This window comes from Larus michahellis, chromosome 3 (assembly GCF_964199755.1).
Source record: "Larus michahellis chromosome 3, bLarMic1.1, whole genome shotgun sequence".
Classification (NCBI taxonomy): domain Eukaryota; kingdom Metazoa; phylum Chordata; class Aves; order Charadriiformes; family Laridae; genus Larus; species Larus michahellis.
Window position 1 is genome coordinate 126,434,237 of NC_133898.1, and position 23,247 is coordinate 126,457,483.

General features: G+C 39.8%; 1 protein-coding gene across 5 annotated transcripts in view; it reads right to left on the reverse strand.

Moving 5' to 3' along the window:
- The window catches only part of LOC141741414 (cysteine-rich venom protein TEL1-like), a 41,019-nt gene that overhangs the window by 1,427 nt on the left and 16,345 nt on the right, over nucleotides 1-23,247 (reverse strand). For 3 of the 5 annotated variants that reach the window (XM_074582072.1, XM_074582069.1, XM_074582073.1), the window contains 8 exons: nucleotides 17,023-17,226; nucleotides 15,119-15,167; nucleotides 5,238-5,299; nucleotides 4,010-4,141; nucleotides 2,688-2,778; nucleotides 2,021-2,166; nucleotides 1,313-1,407; nucleotides 520-608 (listed from right to left, as the gene is read on the reverse strand). In XM_074582072.1, the coding sequence (XP_074438173.1) occupies nucleotides 520-608; nucleotides 1,313-1,407; nucleotides 2,021-2,166; nucleotides 2,688-2,778; nucleotides 4,010-4,141; nucleotides 5,238-5,299; nucleotides 15,119-15,137 (634 nt within the window). In that variant the 5' untranslated portion in view covers nucleotides 15,138-15,167; nucleotides 17,023-17,226. Of the gene's footprint in view, nucleotides 1-519; nucleotides 609-1,312; nucleotides 1,408-2,020; nucleotides 2,167-2,687; nucleotides 2,779-4,009; nucleotides 4,142-5,237; nucleotides 5,300-11,640; nucleotides 11,737-15,118; nucleotides 15,168-17,022; nucleotides 17,227-23,247 lie in introns of all 5 variants that reach the window. The other 2 variants (XM_074582071.1, XM_074582070.1) reach the window with 1 other exon arrangement.

A 23,247-nucleotide genomic window follows, 5' to 3' on the forward strand; every position in this document is an offset into this window, starting at 1 on the left:
GAAAAGGGAATGCAAGCAGAAAGGTGGTATCTTATAGTTCCCATTTATTTGTGCGCTTTGATTTGCTCCACATGGAAGCCTGCACAACCCAGGGGCCTGTGCAGATCTTCACGCACATTCAGATGCGGGAATCCTGACAACCTATTCATGCCCTTAGTTGTAGATATACATCAAGACATTTTGTCTTGAGCTTTCCAGAAGAGGGCAGCAGCAGATTGACGGTGTGATAATGCATGTATTGCTCAACAACAACACAATTTACCCCTTATCACAGGATGGTTGATGTTGGAAGGGACCTCTGGAGGTCATCTGGTCTCACCCTCCTACTCAAGATTGTGCCTGTTCTGGTGGGATATTTAACCACTGTTATTTTGGGCAGCAAATGAAAGGGGCAGTTCTAGGATCTTAAATCCAGATTATCAAGAAGTAATTACGCCAAAGTAAAATGCTACAAAGGAACAACATTATTACCCGATGCAATGCAATGTTTGTTGTAAGGAGGAGAATACATTCACTTACTGCAAAGCCCTCTATCACAGTGGCCGGGACAGTCTGCACATTTTGGTCCGCTTTTGTAAGGTGTAGCTATTTGCATTGCATTATTTCCTCTGAAATTTGAAAGAAATAAAACACAAAACAAGATCAAAGTGCAGCTCTGAACCATCAACAGCAGTTTATATTATTTGTCACAATGAAAGGCATCCAGAAGTTTTGGTTTAAAATTATTTCCATAGACAGTCATATTTTAGTTTCAGATATTCATAGAATACAAGAACTTTGGTTTTAAATAAGAGGGACAATAAGGTTTAGAGAAAGAAAATGTATCAATTATTTATATTTGTATAGCATTATCAGTTAAAAAAAAAAAGTATCTTATGTACTTCCTAGTTCTGCTTTTCTAATGGATTTCAAGTGATTGTGTCTTATAAGGAAATAACCTCAGCAGATGCCTTCAGCTGTTTCAGATGTGCTCTTTACCTCTATGAAAATTCATTTGCTGTTGGTTTTCACTTTGCATCTGACTTTCTTGATATTGGTCAAAGTTATACGATTTGTGCATGATTCTGACAGAGACAGACCTTTCTTTGTTCATATACTAAAATTTCCCTAAGAGCTGTTTCAATGTGAAATAAAATAAATATTCCTATTTAACCTGATGTTAAACCCACAATTCACACCAGTATTTTCAAAATTATAAATGGTTCTAATAAACTGTAACAATTTTATCCTATGCATGACCAATGGACCACAGGAGTTTTTAAAACATATCCAGAATTATCATATCTTAAATAAATAAAAAGGCAGTACATACGGAGGACAGTATTGGCAAACATAAAAGTAGTTGAACTGGCTCCTAGGACAGTAGGCGACTGCACATCCAATCTGGTAGCTGTTGTACCAGATTAGCTGTAGGACAAAAAATAAACGCATAATTTCAGACCCATGTTTTACTGAATTCTCATCAAAGAGCTCACAAAATAACAGAGCCAGAAGATAATTTTTTGGTTCGTTCCGTCTATTTAGCTCTTAAGTTTACCATTTAGCTGTCAGAAAGAATAAATAGAAAAATGAGTTAACCATGTCCGCCAGTTTTCAAGTGTTTTTGAACACAGTTTCTGTCAGGAAACTGAGGTTTAAATTCAAATATTTTCGTCATAGATATTTTGCTTTGACATTTCTTAATGGGGTTTTTCAAGCCCTATATAGAAAACATTTATTTCTAAAGGAAAAGTATTCAGTTTTTCTTTTTCTTTCTTTTTTTTTTTATTTTATTTTTTTTTCCCTCTACAGAATAATATTCCTCTTCTGGACAGCTCTTCCAAAATACTGGTTCCATTGCCTCAGAATTAGATGAAAAAGACTTTTAATTTATAATCCATTTTTGGATTGGGGTGTGAATGATAGAAAATGGTTTGATGACAACGATAATTTTTTTTCTGATGATAAATCTCTCCCAGCTGCCTTAAGTGTACTCCTGTAATTCTAGCGTATCACTGCAGTTTGTGTCAACTCTCCTTACCTGAGTGAAGCTCTCGATATTGACGTTTTTCGCAGTTGCTCCAAATCCATACTTGAAATTGGAGGACTGACTGTGCCAGACTCTAATTGTTTCATCCCATGTTCTTGGGTAAGATGACAGTAATACATTCTCACCGCAGGTGATACCTGGAGTAGAAGTAAGTCTATTACTTAGGAGAGAAGCAGGAGGTAGGGCAGAGGGGTGTAGTTACATACTAAAAAAATCTCTGTGATGCTGACCTATTTTCCCTGTGATTTTAAGAATCGGGTAGTACACCTGATCCTATGAAAGCTGCAGGGAATGTTACTCTGATTTTGGCGAGCTTTCAGTCACAGATATTTATTTGACTACAAAATGTGGCACGAAGAAGACTGTAAATACCAACATGGCTATCTATTGTGCTTTCTTGCTTCCAATAGGAGCCAAAAGGAGACATTTAAAGAAAGATACAAAAATAGGGCAAGTACATAGCATCCCTCTCACTCAGGTTCCAACAATTTATGTTTCAGAGTATTTATCTGACAAAGATGATGTTTTTGTGTTTAATCCTAAAAAGATATCCTACAACAGATTAAAACTTATTATCCTTATTTCTAGTTCATGTGCACAGGGGTCTTCTGCAAATTGTCGTTAACCGATCGGTTTAGTCTCCATATTTGTCATGTACCATTAATGATTCTCTGTTCTTTTGGACTGATTTTCATCCCACACTTATTTGCCCATTTCTGAGCATTTTTGGCAGCTTTCTCACTCCACACCTGAAAGACACAAAGGAAGAAATGTCCAGGTCACAGACAGGTTAGTGCAGTCCATGAGAAGAAAAAGAATGGGGAGTGACTTGGGTGTTCTGTGCTGAATGCTCCCATGGTCCTCAACAGAAAGCAGAGGATTCGTGCCAGTTTACACTACTGGGGCATGGGCACCACATTTCTTCAGCTCTTAGAGGTTGCAGAGCAGGTTATTCTGCACAGTATCACATAGCCCTGATCTCCAGGTGGTCCTGACTAATAGGAATTTTATAACATACTGTTGCACTCTTTTGGGTTAGTGTCTGAGTTAACTTCGCAGGGTGCAATGCACTAGATGGTATAAAACTGATTTTCATCCCAGGTGCGGCTGAGATGTAGTGATAGACACCAGCTGGATTTTGAACCTGGGGAATAGTTGCAAGTCTCATATGCAGATTTAACCAAAATGCACTGACCAGCTCATCGCCTCATGGGATAGGGATAACAAAGAACATCAGGGGTGATGGGGATGGGAGCAGTTATGGGCAAAGCTAGTCAGCTGAAGACAAATGGCTATGCAGATCTAGGTCTTTTTTGCCCCTACATTCAGATGCATGCTGCTAGTTGTGCTCCTGCTCCACCTTTGCTTTACATACGCTTTCCTTTATCCAGGGCATGCGTTTCTCTTCTTCTAAGGGAGCTGCTTATCCTGCAGCCTAAAGATTGTAATCCATAATTCAAGAGCCATCACTGAATTTTGTACCTTATCCCCGGTTTAAATGCTCTCCCTGAAAAGGCTTGATATTGTTGTCTATTGCAGTGAACAAACATAAGGCAAGAAGCTGTGATTCACTGTGCAGGCTTTGTTAATGTGGGTTTGACACCAATAAATACATAAATATATAAATACGGTGTTCACGGTCCTTGTAGACAACTAACCCTAGGCATGGAACAGTTCCTATGTTGTTTAATCGAGTTTTTCTAAGTGGAGAAACTAGAAGTTGGTTAGGAGAGAGGTTTCGAATAGCACTTGTGGCCTGTCCCAAGACCTTTGCAATGATTTTACAAGTACTTGCAGCATCAAGGTGTGCAAAATTAAACATGGAGGCTGCAGAAACCAAAGGATAAAATTTTGATGTCTTCATCTTAATCCCAGAGCACCTTTCCTGCCCTCTCTGTTCACTGAGTGTGGGTTGTTTAAGAGGGCTACAATCTTCTGCTAATGAAGTGGAAAGCAGGTTAGTTGCAATGCATAGCTTACCATCTTCAGCATGTTCGTGGCCGTGGGAAATACAGATCTCCGTATTTCATTGTGTTGCTCAACGATCTGTTTTTGGTTTTGAAACTTAGAATGAGGAAAGGAGGAAATGCCAATTTGTTTATACTGAAAAATCTGGAAAACAATAACAATGAAGGTTGCAGTTATCAGAAGTTTAGTAAGCAAGATAAATTATGAGCTTCTCATCAAAGTAAAGCTTCTTGGAAATGCTCAACTTACCTTTACTCCTTCTTCTATTCCTATAAGTTCTCTTTTTTAGTCACTGATTCATCTTATTTAATTTTAGATAGCTATACCATAGATGTAAATATCTAAAAGTCACCTCAGATTGCCTTTATGGTCAATTAGAGAAGTAGAAGATGAGAGAGACTAAATTCTGAAATGTTCAAGTAAGAGGAACGAATCCCACTGCTTTGACTTCAGAGCTCAATTCTACATTTTAAAGTCTGTAGTCAGTAGCTTAAAGTGGCACCTAATGCCATTTGAAATGTCCATAGAGCCCTAGCTAGCCTGAGACTGTTGCTCCAGAAAGGTATAGCTGTCTGTACAGCTGCCCATGAATGGCTCCGATACCCTGGAGGGTCTCAAGCTGCACCAAGACACTTCTTTTTGAGCAGCTGAACCTACTCCATGAGGTGTCGTACATCTTGTTTAACTTAAGACATTTACAGTGGCAGAAATGAAATCTCAGTCAGTTATTTCAGGCTGCTGCTATACTCAGGTAAAGAAAACAACCAACGTAGGGCACAGTCCGCTCGAGATTTATTGAAGAAAGAGATGATTGACATCCTTGAAGTACTTGCTTCTTTTCATTCCTTATTAAGTAGATCTTGATGAATAGCTCACATTCAAATGTCTGCATAGTAGGTACCTTCCTCTTACAAGATTAACTCTCTCTAAGGAGAGGAGAAGACTAAATTTCTGTTACTTAGCTAAACTATTTAAGAGTAGCTTCAGTTCATATTATTTTTTAGAAAATGTATTTTAAAAATTATTCTTGTGAGGAATATTTTGATAGGCAGAAGAAATATTTTAATGCAAAGATCTGAGAAAACCAAGAGTTCAACTTTATTGTGTTATGTTAACATGTAAACAATAATTTCAGCCCTGAATTTTAAAGTGCTAGAGGTGACTAAACCAGACTATATCATGTCAGATATCTATACAATGTGCTCAGATATGGCTCTTTTGCATAGATGAATGCACCTACCTGTCCATCAGATTGGTGTAGCAAAGCAGCCAGGAAAACGATTGCAGTTAGTAGATCCATTTCTACAGAGGGAAAAAAAAAAACAATCCACAAACAAACAAACCCCAAAGTCCATTAATCTCTGTTGCATAAATTTTTTGGTGTAATGTCTTAAGTGAGCAGACACAAAACAGTTGCAAAGTCAAGCCTGCCACAGAGAAAGTTACTTTAGTTGGTACCTAATACAGTTGAATGTGCTGAAATTGTGCGAGTGGGTGTGTGGTGGTGCACGGGCACCACTGTCTCGTACAGAGAAAAAGCTCCACCTTGCTTTGAAGCAGGGACCGTAAGTAGCATAAAGTTGCATGTTTCTTGTAACAGATGGATCAACCCCCTCTCGAATTTGCAGCATTTCCTTCATCTTTGCCTCCTTGCATAAAAAAAAAAGCCCATTAATTTGTTCAGTAGGGTCACATCAGTGTCCTGCTCAAGCAAGCATCATCCGTATTGGGAACTGGTATTTTGGAGTGGAGCGCTGAACACATCAACAGTTGTCTCCATTCCTTTCCTGCTCCCTCTTTCCTCATCAAATCAGCATTACAATGGCTGCAGTAAGTGGTGGTGGTCACCCTCAAGTTACATTTTACACCTAGACATATACAAAAACTTCGTGAAATAATACTGGCTATTGCCCTCTGGCTGCTAAGATGCCTTATAGAAACAAATACCACAGTCTGAAACCTACTCATATTCATGGAATTTTTTTTTTATACATGTCAGAAGAAGCAAAGGTTACATGTCTTTGTATTATTGAGGATATACAGGAAATCATGTCTTTTTAGTTGTTAAAGATGTGGCAGAAACCCAAGGAAAAGTAACTTTGAGCTCAATGAGCTCAATTTTAAAACAGACTAAAGCAAGCAAGGAAAATAGATGTAATAAAAAGCATCAAATACAATAAACCTTAGAGCTGGCCTCTGAGAAAAATCCACAGCGTGAGCAGTACAGGTCAGTGGTAGATCTAGGATATCCTGCTTGGTAGGTAAACTATTGGGATAACACCTGTTAAAACCCTAAATATACAATGACAATATATATAATCCACACATCCATCTCTTCTAAGTGATTAAATAAACATGTTGACATTAGCTGAGAAGAATGGGTTAAGCGCTTTTCCTTCTGGCAGGAACTGAGGGATGGATTCTCATCCAGAGAACTAACGGCAAGTTACTAGGGTCCTGGAAACACATTTCCTTCTTTTTTCACTGAATAGAATGAACATTTCTTGTTCCTAGAATGATGATTTGGAAGAGATGGCATTTATAGCATTACTCATAACCTGTTCATTGTTTAACACCTGAAATTGTCTCTAGATTTTTGAACTTATCTCCTTTCATTTATGTTGTTTATGTTACTGAAGTCAGTGGGTTTACTTGCTATTTAGTCCTGTGTGAATGAGTTGGCCTACATCTGTGGTGTCAGAAATGTCTGCTTAATATAGGGAAAATAAAAATAATAAAAATAAAATAATAATAAGAATAATAATAACAATAATAATGATGATGTTAATTTTCTTCTCAGATGCTTTGATATGACTCTCTCATTAATAAATATTGCACCAGCTCCAATACTTTAATCTTCACTAGAGAGCAAGTTCTATATGCTGTGATCTCTAACTGGGCACAAGCAGGTCCACATCTAACCCTCCTTTGGGGACGAACTTCCAACCAAAATTCAACCCTGGGCAGAGGGCTTGGGAAAGGCCTACCAGAACGCTGGAGAATATGAAGTTTTTCAAACATCTTTCCTTGTGTGTGAGACCCCTTTTATGTTCACATTTTATGAGTATTCCACACTGGTTTGCAGTAGGAGTGTTCCAACACACGTCTCATTGTGTAATGTAATGGGAAAGGGCTTGATGTCACAGTGGTCTTACCAGCATTTAGCTTTGAAGTTGAGAGTGACTTCCTCTGAGTTTAGATGCTAATAGCTATAGGCATAGGTAGAAACATTTATCATTTTTACAACACAGGAAAGATTTTTCACTAAGATTGGAGGTCAGTTAAGCAGAAAACATAAAAGCAGCATATAACTTTTGCACCCAACCCAAAAGATGTTAAGGCCAATATTCACAGCAAAGTGTTCATGAACAAACATGAGGCATAACTCCATGTATCAGAAGAAGGTTATCAAGCCACTTTTGGAACAAGATAAGTTCTTTAATTTTTAGATTCCCAGCTATGCAGAGCTTGAACCTGCCTCTAGGCAAATTACATAAAAGAGGAAAAGTGAAAACAATATTCTCTTTTCACTTGCCTGGTAGCAACGCAAGACTAAGTTGTCTGAGTTCAGACCAAAAGCTGTTGGGTTATTCTGTGCCGTGTGCTGTATTCTTTCATGACATCACAAGGTAATGAGCTTGGGACACCAATTCCCAAACTGATACTAACAAAAATGGCGGCACAGCACCGCCAGGCAGAGATGTGTGTTTGAGTCCAATGGGCTTCATAGTTACATTTTGATGGCACTGTGCTTGGGCTAAGAAATCTTAACTCTTAGGAGGTCTAGTCAGCTGGTGAAAACACCAAGAGAATGTAATCTGCTGAATATAGTGCTCTGGGTACTGGATAGTTTGCAGCTAGATTGATCATTTATTTCAGTGCTGTATTCTGTAGCGTGATATAAATCAACAAGACATATGCTGTCACACCAAAGACTTCATGTCATTTAGACATTCAGTCTTTGTCTTGTTTTGCCATACTTGCATAAGGAAATCACATGTATGAGGTAGAGGCAGGGATCTCACTCATATTAATGAAGAATAAATACTTAAACTGAAGGGATATCTTTGGCCACTGAGGAGTTATCTTGTCCTTACATGCAGAAGCAAGATCTTTCTGGGACTCCCCAGATAAGTGCTGCAACTGGAAACATAAAACATTTCTAGCTCCAGAATTAAACTTGATTAAAATCCTACTGCACAACTTCGATTGTCAGACTGTACAATCAAATCTGTCCCTTGGAGTAAATGTATTTGGCATTACTTTCAAAATCAAAATACCACCGTTCCCAGATACAATTATCCTTCCATGTCAATAGTATTCAATCCACTAAACCACTTCTATGCTTCTGAAAGACAAGTGCTAGCAATGCACTTTTAGATAGCTCTGCTTCAAAACTGGAATTTCATGCTAATTTGATCAAATGTGAAAAAATAAAATCTATAGCTAAGAAGCTAGAAAAAAAGTTTTATTTGAAAAATACGGTGCGGGCTTCTCGTGTGTAGTCCTGGGGCTTCAGTCCTCTGCAGAGCCTTTTTCCTGCCAGCTGATAAATCTTTCAGGGCATACCAGCTTTGAAAGTTTGTAAGAATGGGAGTATTTGTCTTTTCAGGTACTTTGATATAAGTTTTTTCTACCTTCTCCGAGTCAACATCTTTAACTTTCATTTTGTAAAAAAAAATTTCACTCTGCATTAAGGAAAGGCAATCAGCTTACTGCATACTATAAGATATAATATACATTTTAATACTGCATATACCTGAAAGCTTGGACAGATTGTTAACTTTTCTAGATGGCAAAATCCTGAGTTCAGCTGCACTGTTATAACCCAGTACTCAAGTGAAATAAATTCAACATAAAAATAATTCAAATGACATTAGAAAAGCATTTCCCATGATTGACCATCCTCTGCAAAATGGATTAATTTATGTTCACATTTGAAGAATGAAGCAAGTGAGTCAAAAGTGTTACCCTTTGACCTAAAGAAACATAGGAATTAGACTTTACTGAAGCCATTTCTCACCCACACAGATGGAAAGTGTGCTTTCTAAGAGGAAGATACAATTTATTTTTAAATTCTTCCTCTGTGATTATTATAAGCAAACATTTAATTATTACATTTGGTACAACTTAGATATTAACTACATTAGCCTTTGTAGCACAGTGCCCAGTCAATACTGACCAAGTGACTCTACGGATAAAATTTCTAATATTGAAATAAAGTTCTGCATACATTACCTTCGTCCAGCCAGAGTCCCTTTATATCTTAGGAAGAGTGGCAGGAGTGAAAGGCTCTAGGGTTGTATATATATATATGCTTTCCCTTCTCTTTCCTTGTCAATATTTATTGCCAATAAATGACATCAGCTTTGGGGCTGCACATTTTAGAAAAAAGAACTTTTCTTAAGGAACAGGTGACTGAAAAAGAACCAATCCAACTGCATCGTTCTGGGCAAGGAAAGAGAGAAGATAAAGGGCCTGTCCTTTTGCAACACTTTGACGTTGCCAAAATACTTGCAGTTTGATCAGCAAGCGGTACTTGATCAGCGGTACTGATGCTGTGTTCACAAAAGGAACGCTCAAGTTTTGGGGGCACTGCTTTGCAATTGTCTTTTCTGGCTCTGGTAAATGAGTGGAATAAGTGTTTTGAGGCAGAGACATAAGTCTCTTCATAGCTACGCACAGAATGACCTGCACGCTGGGCAACACAGTGATATTTTCTTCCAAGTGGTTCCTGAACTTCCTTTTGCTAAATAAAATTTATATTGCGTTAGTTCACTGAGGCCAAAAGGCTGTGTAGGCATTATTGTACACACAATTCACCCTGTGTCTTGCTGAAGAGTAACCTACTTACAGACGTGTACATCTTCTCTCTTTAGCTGGAAGGGATGCGTGGCATGTGTTTGCTTTTTTGCTCTAGTGCAGCATCACTCAGCTCACCTTTCCTTCTTGCAGAATCTTTACTTCCACTCATTTATAAAGCAATATCACAAAGTCAGCTTTGACAGGTCGTCAGTGCTCAACTCTGCTTTATTTAAACGCAACCTGTCTTGCTTCCTTCCATGCTGCCTGTTGGCTTTCAGAAGGCATAAAGCATCTGCACATCTCCTCATGCTTTTCTTGCAGTTCCCTTCCTCATCCTTGCCTTCTCCGTGATGCCTTGCACACTGAGCACCGTTTCGTTGTGCTGGGTCGAGGTTGCTGTACATAGTACAACTCAATATTGTTTCATTGTTTCCCATTTTCTGCAGTATTTCTGCAGCTACATGCTGTTGCCAGCATTTTAATATTGGGTTATAATTCGTAACACAGCTGCTTTTGTTCTTTATTTGTATAGCGGGCAGCACTATGGGAAGTCGCCTGTGATAAGGTCTCCCACATCCTTCTACATTCTGAGATAAGGGCAAGGGTGCTTTTTTATCTAAGTGCTTGCAACAACTTTGATGAGACCAGGGTTATCACCATCAGAAAGCCTAAAAAACTGCCTACCCTAGTTATGAAGGCTGCATCTCTATTGACTGTGAGGGGAGGCGGTCTACCACCTCCTGATACTCAGAGTCCTGAGAGACAGTTCCAGTATTTTACCCCATCCACTGTACTCAGTAATTTTCATTAATTTGCTACAGTCACCTGAGCTTTATTTGTATTGTTAAAATGAAACAATACTACTGCAAGCATTTCTTTAAAGCGTGCCACACCTGTTTAAATAGTGAAATCCATTTGTTCTATAAAGAATGTCTGTCAGATATGCTACAATTCATGGTCTATGGGTAAAATAATTGGGAAGAAAACAAAGATTAATAAAACTGACATCCGTAACCATGGTACAAAGAGCAATTTAGCATATCAATTCCCACTTCCTCATGTGGATTACCTGAAGGCGTGGAGTAATTTAATTTTTTTAAAAAAATTAAAAACTAATTCCACAGGGTTCTGCAAATGTATGTATTTTTTTTAAAGATAAATCTATGGAAAATTCTTAAAAAAAAAATCAGTTGGAGAGATTTGACTGTTGAAGTTCTTCTTCCAGCTCTTTTATAAACCTGAACTACAAGAATCTGATTTGAGCTCAAGCAATGTAGGCAATATTTCAGTTTCTTCAATTCCTCTGTTCCGTTGAAGTTAATGACAGCTTAACTAGTGCCTTTGATTAAAATTCATGCTGTTCTGTGAGATTCAGGCTTTGCACAGATCTTTTTCTTAGCTGTACAAAACACCTGGCAGACCTGATCCTTTCAGCTAACTTGGTTTTGCAAAAATGAACATTATTATTTCTTCCACACGATGCAATTCACCTTCTGCTCCCTATTCTTAGGCATATAATCAACAGGGTAGTAATTCAACCAGTTACTGTCAGAAGGTGGTAGGCGCCACACAAAAAAAAATAGGTCAGGCAAAGGCAAGGCACATGAACACAGAAGCTAGAAGTCTCTCTGAAGGACGACCAGGGTTGAGATGCTGGGCATAGATGACCTACAGATTGGAATTTTTTACTACAGCACCATTATAATACCGCACCATTGTTTTTGAACTGGAGGTGTGTGTTCAGCCAGCATGGAGAGCAGGTAGAGCAAATCCACCCTCCTCAGAGAAACACACCATTTGATGTCTTCCCTCAACCTTCGGAGAACAAAACTACTCACCACGGCTTTTCTCCACCATCTTTCAGTCCCAGCAGACGTGCTGATTAGATTGCTGCCCACTGGGGCCCAGCTGCGGTCTTTAAGGGTTGAAATTCGCTGTCACATTACAAAGGAAAGCATTTCAGTCGCCATTCCTGAGTTTAAGCTTCTGCTGAACACGGCTTAATCAGATCTGCAGTGGGCAGGGATGAGGAAGAGCTGAGAAAGACCCAAACCATCACCTACTAGCTACATTTGGAGACTTCTGCTCAGTCCTGAAATTCTTTTGGTCTTGTCCCTTCTAGTGGCTGCTACTGAGCTTTGTGTGCTTATATACATAATATAATGTGATTGATTTGTAAGTTCAAAACTACTGTGAATAAATATAGTTCAGGTTATTTGCTCTCTGGCCAGTAGCAAGGAAATTCTCAACAAGTAAGGCTGTAGACTAAGCACACACATAACTGTGTCTGACTGTGGTTACCTGAGGCAGTGCTATTTCAATAACTACGCACTTTTGCCACAGACAAATAATCTTATAAATAGATTTAATAGTTAAATACATTTTTATATAGGAAGCAAGTGTTTCTGAATTTCCTGATCTCTTGCTTTGAAATGAAAAGGGAGATTTTTAACTTTTTGTGACTTGTAAACAGGAGTTCATTACTCTTACAGTCTTCCTTAGAGAAATCAGCACCCTAGAAACAGAGCACAGGAGAGGATGATATTAAAAGTAGTGTTTTTTTCTTTTTTCTTTTTTTTTTTTCAAGAATAGAGGTCATCTTGGCAATTAATAAAATAAGATAAAATTGTCAGCATAATCACGTCAGTCACTCCCACTACCTGCAAGGACCAGCCAGTTAAATTCTTTAATTTCCCATACAATTTTGATTTGATTGACAAAACATCTGTTCTAAAGTGCTAGTCTGATTCTTAGTTAGAAATAATCTTTTTTTAAAATAATGATGACTTCACAAATGAATTCAGTAACTCATAATAAACCTAGCATATTGTTCCTTGAAAAAAACATATTGTTTATAAAAATTAAAAGAATATTTTTATTTTATTTTTGTATAGTCAAATATGAGTCTCTCTTATTCGCTTAATCTATCACTTCTTATAATCACCGCATTAAGAAATTCCCACTGAGTACATGCTAATTTGCTAGTTTTACTGAATAAAGGTTTGACTAGCAGATTTGAAGCGGGATTCAATTCCCTTACATTGGCTGTTGAGATGTTAAGCATCTACTCCAAACTCATTGTCTAAACTCTTAGTAGTCTATGGACAAGGTAGGTGCAACCAATAGGTCACTCTTTCCATTGGAAGTCAGGGATCTCAGGTACATGGGTTGAATTAAGAACATGTGAAGTAGGAGCTAATGCACACTAACAAGCAGTCCCACCACGTCTTCTTTGTGGGAGGGCATGAGATATTTCTAGATGTTCTGAGCAGAGCGATATTATTTTTTCTGAACTCTCCTCCTTCTGCAAAGCCCCAGATCTCTCAAGCAAATGGAGGCTGCACTGACAGCAACACACAAACTAGTCATTGCTGCTAACCTATGGCTAGTACCCATCCTTTGGACCACAGCTAAGTTATGAAAGTACTCATCCTGAAACAAAAAATATGGGTCTAGATCCTCCACAGGGAATTTCCTCCATTAAAGGAATACAACTTTTTGCACTCCCTAGATGATAGAGAGATTGTGTTCAAGGCCAGGTTGGATGGGGCTTTGAGCAACCTGGTCTAGTGGAAGGTGTCTCTGCCCGTGACAGGGGGTTGGAACTAGGTGATCTTTAAGATCCTTTCCAATGCAAACCATTTTCGATTCTATGATTGCAGTAAGTCTCCTCTGCAACACTGTGAAACTTGAAACCACTATGTGACTATTCATAACCAAGGAAAAAACCCAAAAAACCTAAATAAACCAACAGTAACTGTGCATAAGCACGGTATCATGAAATAATTTAAAAAATTGTCAACCAGAAACTTTGAGAGGCCTGTTCCCTCCCTTCTGCACCCAGAACAGGATCTGCTATAAATAATCTGTGTCTGACAGATTTTTTTCTACATGGTTCTTAAAAGTATGCAGCGAGGAGAACTCAAGGTTTCCTTGGGTAATAACTTGCATTCCTTTCTAGTCTTACCATTCAAAAAGTGCTCTTAAAGTCTAACATATAAAACTGCAGAAGGAAATTACTTTTGGGGGTGGAAGTCATTTGCATGAAGTCCAAAATGAAAGCTAGAATTAGGGAATGATTGCATTACTAAAATTATACACTTTTCATCTCAAAGCTTACACTTTTCATATCAAAGCTCAATATGTGCATGTGTTCATACTTTTTCAGTCTTTGTTGAAAAGAGGCAAAGCTGGGCAATATAAAAGTATAGCATTGTTCTTTATCTTAATTGTATTGGCACTTCAGCTACAGTTTAGGCTAGTAATTCATTAGAAACATTTTCTAAATCTATGCTACAGGACATCTATGCCCAGCTAATGTTTTAGAACAAATCTGTTATTTGAAATAAATCTGGTTAACAGGAAAAAAAGCAAGCCAGGAACAAATTTTCTCATAATCCAAATTGGCTTTTGATATAGGTGATTTATTGAGTGATATTTTTTTTTTTTAAGGAAAATACATCCCTTTCCTTCCAACTAATAATGAAAGACACAAAGCAATGTAGACTCCAAATTAGCACAGATGTCTCAAATGTAATGATGATCTGGAGATATTTCTTTCTTACTCACAGATAAAAATGGTTTTAAGGGCTCAGCTTCAGTTTACATAGTTAATGACTTCAGCCATAACTATCTCTGTGTAAAACAAGCTACATGAACAGCTAAAGATTTTCATTAATGTCTTTTTGTTTGCTACATGTATTTGATGGGAAAAAAAGTTTCTCTAATCTAACAATAGTGATGCCAATGTGGTGACTTTTGCCATTAATTCCTTAAAAAAAAGTTAGCCCTAAATTCATTCCATATATAAGCATAAGAGTATGCCAGAGGTATTGTAGATGGCACAGAAAGAAGGTTGGTCTTGTCACAGTGTCCAGTTAGTAAAAAATATCTTGAATTGCTGAGACTAAAAATTGTATCAAAATGTAGGAGAAAACAGGAAAATTGGATTTGCAAGTCAGTGAGTCTTTCATGGACCATTCTATTGGACTGGTTACAGTAAGTATATGAGAAACACTTGGAACAGTGAAAAGAAGTAGTAAGATAATCTCCATGTAAAATCATGGTATCCCAGCATGTAGAATCATTTGGAAATTATATGGTTGACTAATTGCAATTTGATTCATAACAATTACTGAACTAGCAGCATTTGTCCGCAGCCAAGCTTGTTTTTGGAGCTATTTCTCACCTATTTTGTAGTAGCGAGGATATAACACTCTGAAATGGGAAACTACTTGATAAAAGATGGATGCAACCTACATAACCAGAGGGCATCTTACATACAGCATGTCTTGACTGAGAGGGCTTTCCACATACCTTGCTGAATCTGAGCCATTCCACAGTCTGATATGCGGTAACCATAGGACTAGATGGGAAAAAAAGGCAAGAGAAAGTATTTAATTGCATGAAAAAGGCCCTGAAAAAAAGCACTGTAAAGGGATACGTAGATTCCTGGTTTCTGCATCCTGTAATGTTTTTCCCTTTTAAAGAAACATGATCTGATAGAAAATGTACACACAGCCCAGGAAGCAGAATCTGGAACACCCTGTTCTGTAATGAACCGCTGAAAAAAAATAATATTTCCTGGCTGAACTGATACACGTCTTTTACAAGTTTCTGATACTGGAAAGTATCCAGTTATTAACACTAGCATTGACGATATCTAAGCATACATGCTTACGTTAGTGATTTCCTATGGTCAAGGCGGGGAAAAGCAAACACATGTTTCTTCATAAATCAATGAATAGACTCTTTTGAAAGAAGTCATAAAATATAGTTGTGTCTAACTAAAGGAGTGCTTCTACATCTGAGCTAGTTATCCCAACAGTGGGAAGGAGATCTAGGTCACTGGAGACCTAAGTCTAAACGTAGCAGCTAATTGGAAGCCCTTGGCACCATGTCATATAAAACAAGATGTCTAAGACACCCTTGCAGTACTAAAGATGTTACAAAGAACATACAGAAGACCTGTGCCCTTCCAAATTGCAAACCCCTGGCAGGATGCTTTGGGGTATCTCAGCGGGTTCTGGACACCCAACTGAATTAAGCACTTAGATGTGACAATAAGGGGTGTCTTGGGAGAGACCTGTCTCATGCTAAGATATCTACATTTCGACAGGTCTACTGCACCTCAAGTTCTTTTGTCTTCATTGACCTAGCTGCACTAAGGAGAGCAACCCAGAGTAGTTTTTTGGGCAAGCTAACCTTGTAGATTCAGGTGAATCTCCGGGTGAAAAGCAGATGAGATCAGTAACACTTAAGGCACCCCTGTTTTTTAAGTTTGCACTCCTGTACATTTTATTCCATGGCTTGCAATATTGTTGTTATAATTCCATGTAACAATTGTAGTCTTTTAATAACTAAAGTAGAATTCAACTTACTAAATTAACTATAGTGTAGCTGCCTTGATCTAAAATTAGTTCCCTTTATAGTTACTGGAGAAAAACTAACTTTTGAGATGTGATGTGCATTGCCCTGAATGGCTCACCCTAAATCAGACCATATAAATCTGGGATTAAAAGCACGTATTTTTTTTGTCAACTAATAATAAAAAGAATTTGGAGCAAATAGTCTGCATTATAAATATTTCTGTCCAGGAGAACTGAATCTCATCTCCTACTCTTCAGCAATGGAGTGTAATGAACTGGAAGTATCTGTTATCTATGAGGAAGCTTAGTTTGAACCAGACATCCCAAAATTAATCTGTAGAAAGAAAAAAATCATCCAAACCTGAAAGTACAGCAGCCAGAAATTGTTTTAGAAACACAGTAAATAAGTACTTCCAGCCTTCTGTTTTCCTTGTGTGACTGATGTCTCATAAATCATGTCTATACTAAGAAATTCACCTTCCTCAGAACAATTGTCTTCAGAGATCCGGGTCTGATGACTTTGTTTCACCTACCATTCCAAATTCAAGAACGTTTACTGACCATGTCCGGTTTAAATTGCCGTCTTTGTCCTGTGTTCTGACATTCTGCAGTATTTTATTGGTATCAAAACTGGAACAGGAGCTACCTTTCTATTTGTTTTGCCTGGTACATGTTTGGACATGGTAGAGCCTTAATACAAAACGTAATAAACAGGAATTGCTGAGGAGAAGGGGAAAGAAATGGGATGTAAAAAGAGAACCATGCACAAAGAAGATACACGTACACTCAAAACAAGGCCAGCTACGAAACAGGGCCGTTGCAGGGCATAGCGACTGTTGAATTTGCACCCACCTGCAGTTATGCTTTGTGGAAGAAGTCTGACAGTCAGCTGCTCAGGTGGTTGGAGCTAAATTCTGCTCTATTGTATCCACTGACCGCACAATCAGCAGCTAAACAAGGAATTTAGCAATCAGGTCCTAGAACAGCAGACAAGTTTCTCTTCACGTCCACTGCTGGCAAGGAAAAGTTATTGCAAAAAGTTCCTGGATATACAACCTGCAGATGCAAAAAGAAATAGACGCTAACTCTCTTTTCCTGTCCTCAGCTCTTAGCTGCTTAATACCTTTGGCTAGTGTCTTGCTTACATTTAGGATTTGGGGGATGGCAATCCTGTCCCTCACTGCACTAGTACAGCTGCAGAGCACCGGGAGAGATCAGTTTTGTGGTAACAGCTGTGGATGTGCTTTTGCAGAAACTTCAGCTGTGTGCAAAGAGGAAATGGGTAGGGTGAGGAACACAGGGCTAATGGCTCATAAAACCCAAAGCATGAGGGCAGAAGTCTATGACCAGCACTATGTGAACAGTGCAGCGGTAGCCTGGGGCCATTTGTTGCAGTTGGAAGCTCTTCCAGGTTTGATTTTTTACCCATCCAGCTCAAACTAAGCAATCAAATTTGGTTGCCAGACAAATAGGACAACTGTGACGTTGAGTGGGAGAACACATCAGCTGGGAGTCAACCTAGAGCTGAAAAGAATCTCTGGTGTTGGAAGCGGCAGATCTTTCACATCCTACCTCTGAAACCCAAAATGAAGACAAGATATCGAGCGTATGTCACTTTTGAATGTCATCTTGGGTTGTGAAGTCAGCTAGGCTGACATTCACTCATCCTTAGGAGAATAGAGTCTATGGAGAAAGGGTAGATAGTGGTGTTGACAGGAATGTTGTTGATGTTGACATTTTAACGTCCCCTTTAGAAGCTGTAAAAAGCTGTCCCTCAACCTAAGTGACTCATGAACCGCATGCTAGCTTCTTTGAGGAAAAGGAATATCTTATCTGGATGGTCTAACCAAAAGAAGTTACTCCTCTGGTATGCGAATGGATTGCTTTGAATCTGTGAGTTTTTAGTCCTGTGAAAAATTGCAAGAAAACAATTTCTGAAAATGGGCAAAATGAGTTTGCACTCAGAGAGAGCAGAACCGTGGTTTGGCTGCCGACCTAGTTACAGACCATTTTCTCAGAGTGGGAAGGCTCCATTGGGTCCACATCCATGAACAAAAGTTTTACTGGTTCTGGTACGGGATGTTTAGCTGTAGAAGTAGGAGAGGGTTTCTTTTGTATTCTCGTTTGGAAAATTGTGACCCAGGTGAAGAGCAATGCTTTGGTTATCCTGAAACTACTGGGGGTTTGGATCACATCTGCCAATAAGTTTTGACTGAAAGTAATTTCTTGTTGCAGGATAAATGCTGTTCCCTTCTCCTACTGGCATGGGATTATAACATCCAAGCAGGCTACATGAACTCCAATTTAATTCCCTCTGTTTTAATGGAGAAGACATAACAGCTCTTAACCAAGCTCCTCAAAAGGGATTTGCACATTATTTTGAGGAGTCTATTCTCCCCTTTTGAAGTCAATTCCGCAGCCTCGTGGTTAAGATACTCTCCTGGGAAGCAGCGTAGATGTATTCCAGTGGTGCTTTAGAAATTGCAAACCCTGCACAGATATCAGTGCCCAGAGTGACTGTGGATGCCATGTAGGGTTTCCTGGCCTCTTCTTTCTATTCCAGAAGAGTATGGGTCTCTCACAAACCACCTGCCAGCTCCACAGAGAGATACTGTAGCACTGGGTCAGCTAATATGGTAGAATGCACCCTCAGTAAGTTCGCAGATGACACTAAACTGGGTGGGCTTGTTGATCTGCTTGAGGGGAGGTTGGCTCTGCAGAGGGATCTGGACAGGCTGGACCGATGGGCTGAGACCAATGGTATGAGGTTCAACAAGGCCAAGTGCCGGGTCCTGCACTTGGGTCACAACAACCCCATGCAGTGCTACAGGATTGGGGCAGAGTGGCTCGAAAGCAGCCCGGCAGAAAAGGACCTGGGGGTGCTGGTGGACAGCCGGCTGAATATGAGCCATCAGTGTGCCCAGGTGGCCAAAAAGGCCAACAGCATCCTAGTCTGTATCAGGAATAGTGTGGTGAGCCGGACTAGGGAAGTGATCATCCCCCTGTACTCGGCACTGGTGAGGCCCCACCTCGAGTACTGCGTTCAGTTTTGGGCCCCTCGCTACAAGAGGGACATGGAGGTGTTGGAGCATGTCCAGAGAAGGGCTACAAAGCTGGTGAGGGGTCTGGAGGACAAACCTTATGAAGAACGACTGAGGGAGCTGGGGTTGTTTAGCCTGGAGAAGAGGAGGCTGAGGGGAGACCTTATCACCCTCTACAACTACCTGAAAGGAGGTTGTAGAGAGATAGGGGCTGACCTCTTCTCCCTGGTGACAAGTGATAGGACGAGAGGAAACGGGTTCAAGTTATGTCAGGGGAGGTTTAGATTGGATATTAGGAAACATTTTTTCACTGAAAGGGTTATTAAACATTGGAAGAGGCTGCCCAGGGAGGTGGTGGATTCACCGTCCCTGGAGGTGTTTAAAAAAAGAGTAGATGGGGCACTGAGGGACATGGTTTAGAAGTGGCTTTTGTCAGGGTAGGTTAAAGGTTGGACTCGATGATCTTAAAGGTCCCTTCCAACCTCAACAATTCTATGATTCTATGACTCTAAGTCGTTGGGAAGAGGGCGTAAAGACGGCATATTCGTGAGTGCAAGCCACTCCAAATCCCCGGTGACATGAGGATTCAGGCACTCTTCTAGGAGGGATGTGTGCTTCAGCACAGACAGGGGAGGGATCCATCCAAGTTTCCTACACAGTGGGTGAAGTATTTTATTCATGTAGCTACTAACTGTGAAGGAGGCAAAGATCCAAGCACGCTTCCACTTGTCTTTGTTTCTGATCTTCCCATCAATGTCCTGAATTAAGCACCTTTTCCCTAACTTAATGGGGTGATCTAGTCTTTTTTTTTTTTTTCCCTAATGTGTTGAAGAAAATGAGAAAAAAAAGGTTTTATTTATTTATTTCAAATGAAGTACCACCTCTAGGTCCCTGGTTGAGCTGCAGGAAAAGAGCACCAGAAGAGTAACAATTACTTTAATCATCTTTACAGGATCAAATACTTCATTTCCAAAGTTGAAGCCTTAATTTTAAATTTGTCTCTCTTAAAGAGACTCTTCAATAGACATTTCTGTGTTTTATTTAGTTTTTACAGTGACAGTTTGACACCGCAATTAGCAGATTAGGGTATTGCCTGATTACAGATCCTTGTGCTCTTTTTCCATAATGTTACACATTCATATTTCTGTTTGCCACTACCTTATCATAGTGCAACCATGGTCAACTTTCAGTTCATCTGTGTGAGAGAGGTTTGGGAATAGGATTGATATAAACATTTGTAAAGGTCTGGTAGGAGAAAGAAACAGTCTCTATCCAGATCTGAAAAATAACTTCCAGCCAAATATTTTAAGCACTTTCTCAAAGAACCACCTTCTTTTTCTTGGAGAAACAATGCATTGGATGTAAAATATAGACAGCAGAAAGCTACCAAGATGATGAGGGGACTGGAACACCTCTCTTATGAAGAAAGGCTGAGGGATTTGGGTCTCTTCAGTCTGGAAAAGAGACGGCTGAGGGGGGATCTTATCAACACTTATCAATACTTAAAGGGTGGGTGTCAGGAGGATGGGGCCAGGCTCTTTTCAGTGGTGCCCAGGGACAGGACAAGAGGTAATGGGCACAAACTTGGACATGGGAAGTTCCACCTAAACATGAGGAGGAACTTCTTTCCTTTGAGGGTGGCAGAGCCCTGGCACAGGCTGCCCAGAGAGGTGGTGGAGTCTCCGTCTCTGGAGATGTTCCAAACCCACCTGGATGCATTTCTGTGCCACCTGCTCTGGGTGATCCTGCTCTGGCAGTGGGTTGGACTAGATGATCTCCAGAAGGCCCTTCCAACTCTATGATTCTATGACTGTTTTTTGGAAACACTTAAGAGCAGCTATGGGAGTCCCGGGATGGTGACTTTTCCAGGCTTCTTTCTTATAGTGCAATTAAAATTCTAACATTGTCATTTAAAGCATTTTGGTGAAATCTTAAACCTTTAGCTGTAGCTTTCTTCTGCAGATGCTTGATTTTTTTTTCCTTTTTCTTATTTGTCCTGTCATTTTTTAAGGATTGCTACTTCATGAAGAAGAAATATTGATTTATGAATCATCTCTTTTTGGAAATATGGACAACAGTGTACGGGCCACCTAGAACTCTATCTTTGATTATTATTATATTGCATGTTGTATTTTCTTCTGACCATCTATTCATGTTGGTCTGGCTACTCCTTTCCCGCTCAAAAAGGAAGAATAAATAAAACCCTTAGTTCTAGTTACTCAGACTGCGTTCTGATATCTTTTTTCTGAAAGTTATCAGTCTCACAATCTCCTTGAGAAACTGAGGAAGGTCTTGATATCTTGTGTGGGCCAAATGTATCCTCACTAAAATTCCCATTGCCTGAGGCAAAGTGTTGCTCTAGATGGAGAAATGACGCTACTGGGGTTATTACAGCTGTAAATTTCTAGCAGGAAAAAAACCCTGAAAATTCCAAATACCTTCAAATTTCTTGCTTACTGCAGCCATGTAACATTTTAAGTTATCATGCAAATTACTTAGCCCAGCATAAAGTTGAACTCACACATTCCTGTTCTAAAAATCTGTGCTAGGAATTTCCAGTAAGTGCAGTGTAGTTGCTATGTACTGAGTCACCTCTGTACTAGTATTTACATAATGATATATTATAAATTTCTTCTTTCTAGTACACCAATTTAGGACTTACTAATGATGAATAGAGTGAAATAATTAACTTATAGGTCTTACTAACAGGAACGTGGTTAATACGTCCCAGAACAGAACTTGCCTTTTTTGATGTCTCATCCATTTTAAAGCTTGCATATCCTCCATTTTGCTTGCATATGCTTTATTTTTCTGTTTTCTCATCTTTTGCCAGCCCAGATAACATTTCCAATTTATTAGATTATTTTTTTGAATTCCAGTCCCATCCCCTACACAATGTGGAACCTCAACCAGATTCAGTTATAATTTTTTTTTCAGAATTGAACTCTCTGTTCAACTGCACAAGTAAACAATGCAAATAGTGATTGGCTCACACAGCCCGGGAGTCCTCAGGACACTTACCTGATATGAATTCTTCATCTCAAAGTGAGATGTGAACTGAAACTTTTCTGGACACAGTACTCCAGGTGCGGCCTCACCAAGGCAGAGTAGAGGGGGAGGATGAACTCCCTCCACCTGCTGGCCACGCTCTTCTTGATGCACCCCAGGATGCCATTGGCCTTCTTGGTCACAAGGGCACATTGCTGGCTCATGGTCATCCTGTTGTCCACTAGGACTCCCAGGTCTCTTTCCACTGAGCTGCTCTGCAGCAGGTCAGCCCCCAGCCTGTACTGGTGCATGGGGTTATTCCTCCCCAGGTGCATATTCCTCCCCAACCCTACTCTTGCCCTTATTGAATTTCATAAGGTTCCTCTTTGCCCAAATCTCCAACCTGTCCAGGTCTCTCTGTATCGTGGCACAGTCTTCTGGTGTGTCAGACATCTCCCCCCAGCTTTGTGTCATCGGCAAACTTGCTGAGGGTGCACTCTATCCCCTCATCCAGGTCATTGATGAATATATTGAAGAGGACTGGACCCAGTACTGACCCCTGGGGAACACCACTCGTCACTGACCTCCAATTAGACACTGTGCCCCTAAGCACGATACTCTGAGCTCTATCTTTCAACCAGTTATCTATCCACCCTGCTGTCCATTCATCTAACCCACGCTTCCTAAGCTTCCCTATGAGGATGCTGTGGGAGACCATGTCAAATGCCTTGCTTAAGTCAAGGCAGACCACATCTACCGCCCTCCCTTCATCTATCCATCCAGCCATGCCATCATAGAAGGCTATCAGATTAGTCAGACATGATTTCCCCTTGGTGAATCCATGTTGAGTGCTTCTGATAGCTTTCTTTTCCTCCACATGCCTTGAGATGACGCCCAGAATGAGCTGTTCCATCATCTTTCCAGGGATGGAGGTGAGGCTGACCGGCCTGTAGTTCCCCAGCTCCTTCTTCTTGCCATTTTTGAAGACTAGAGTGACATTGGCTTTCCTCCAGTCCTCAGGCACCTCGCCTGTTCTCCAGGACTTTTC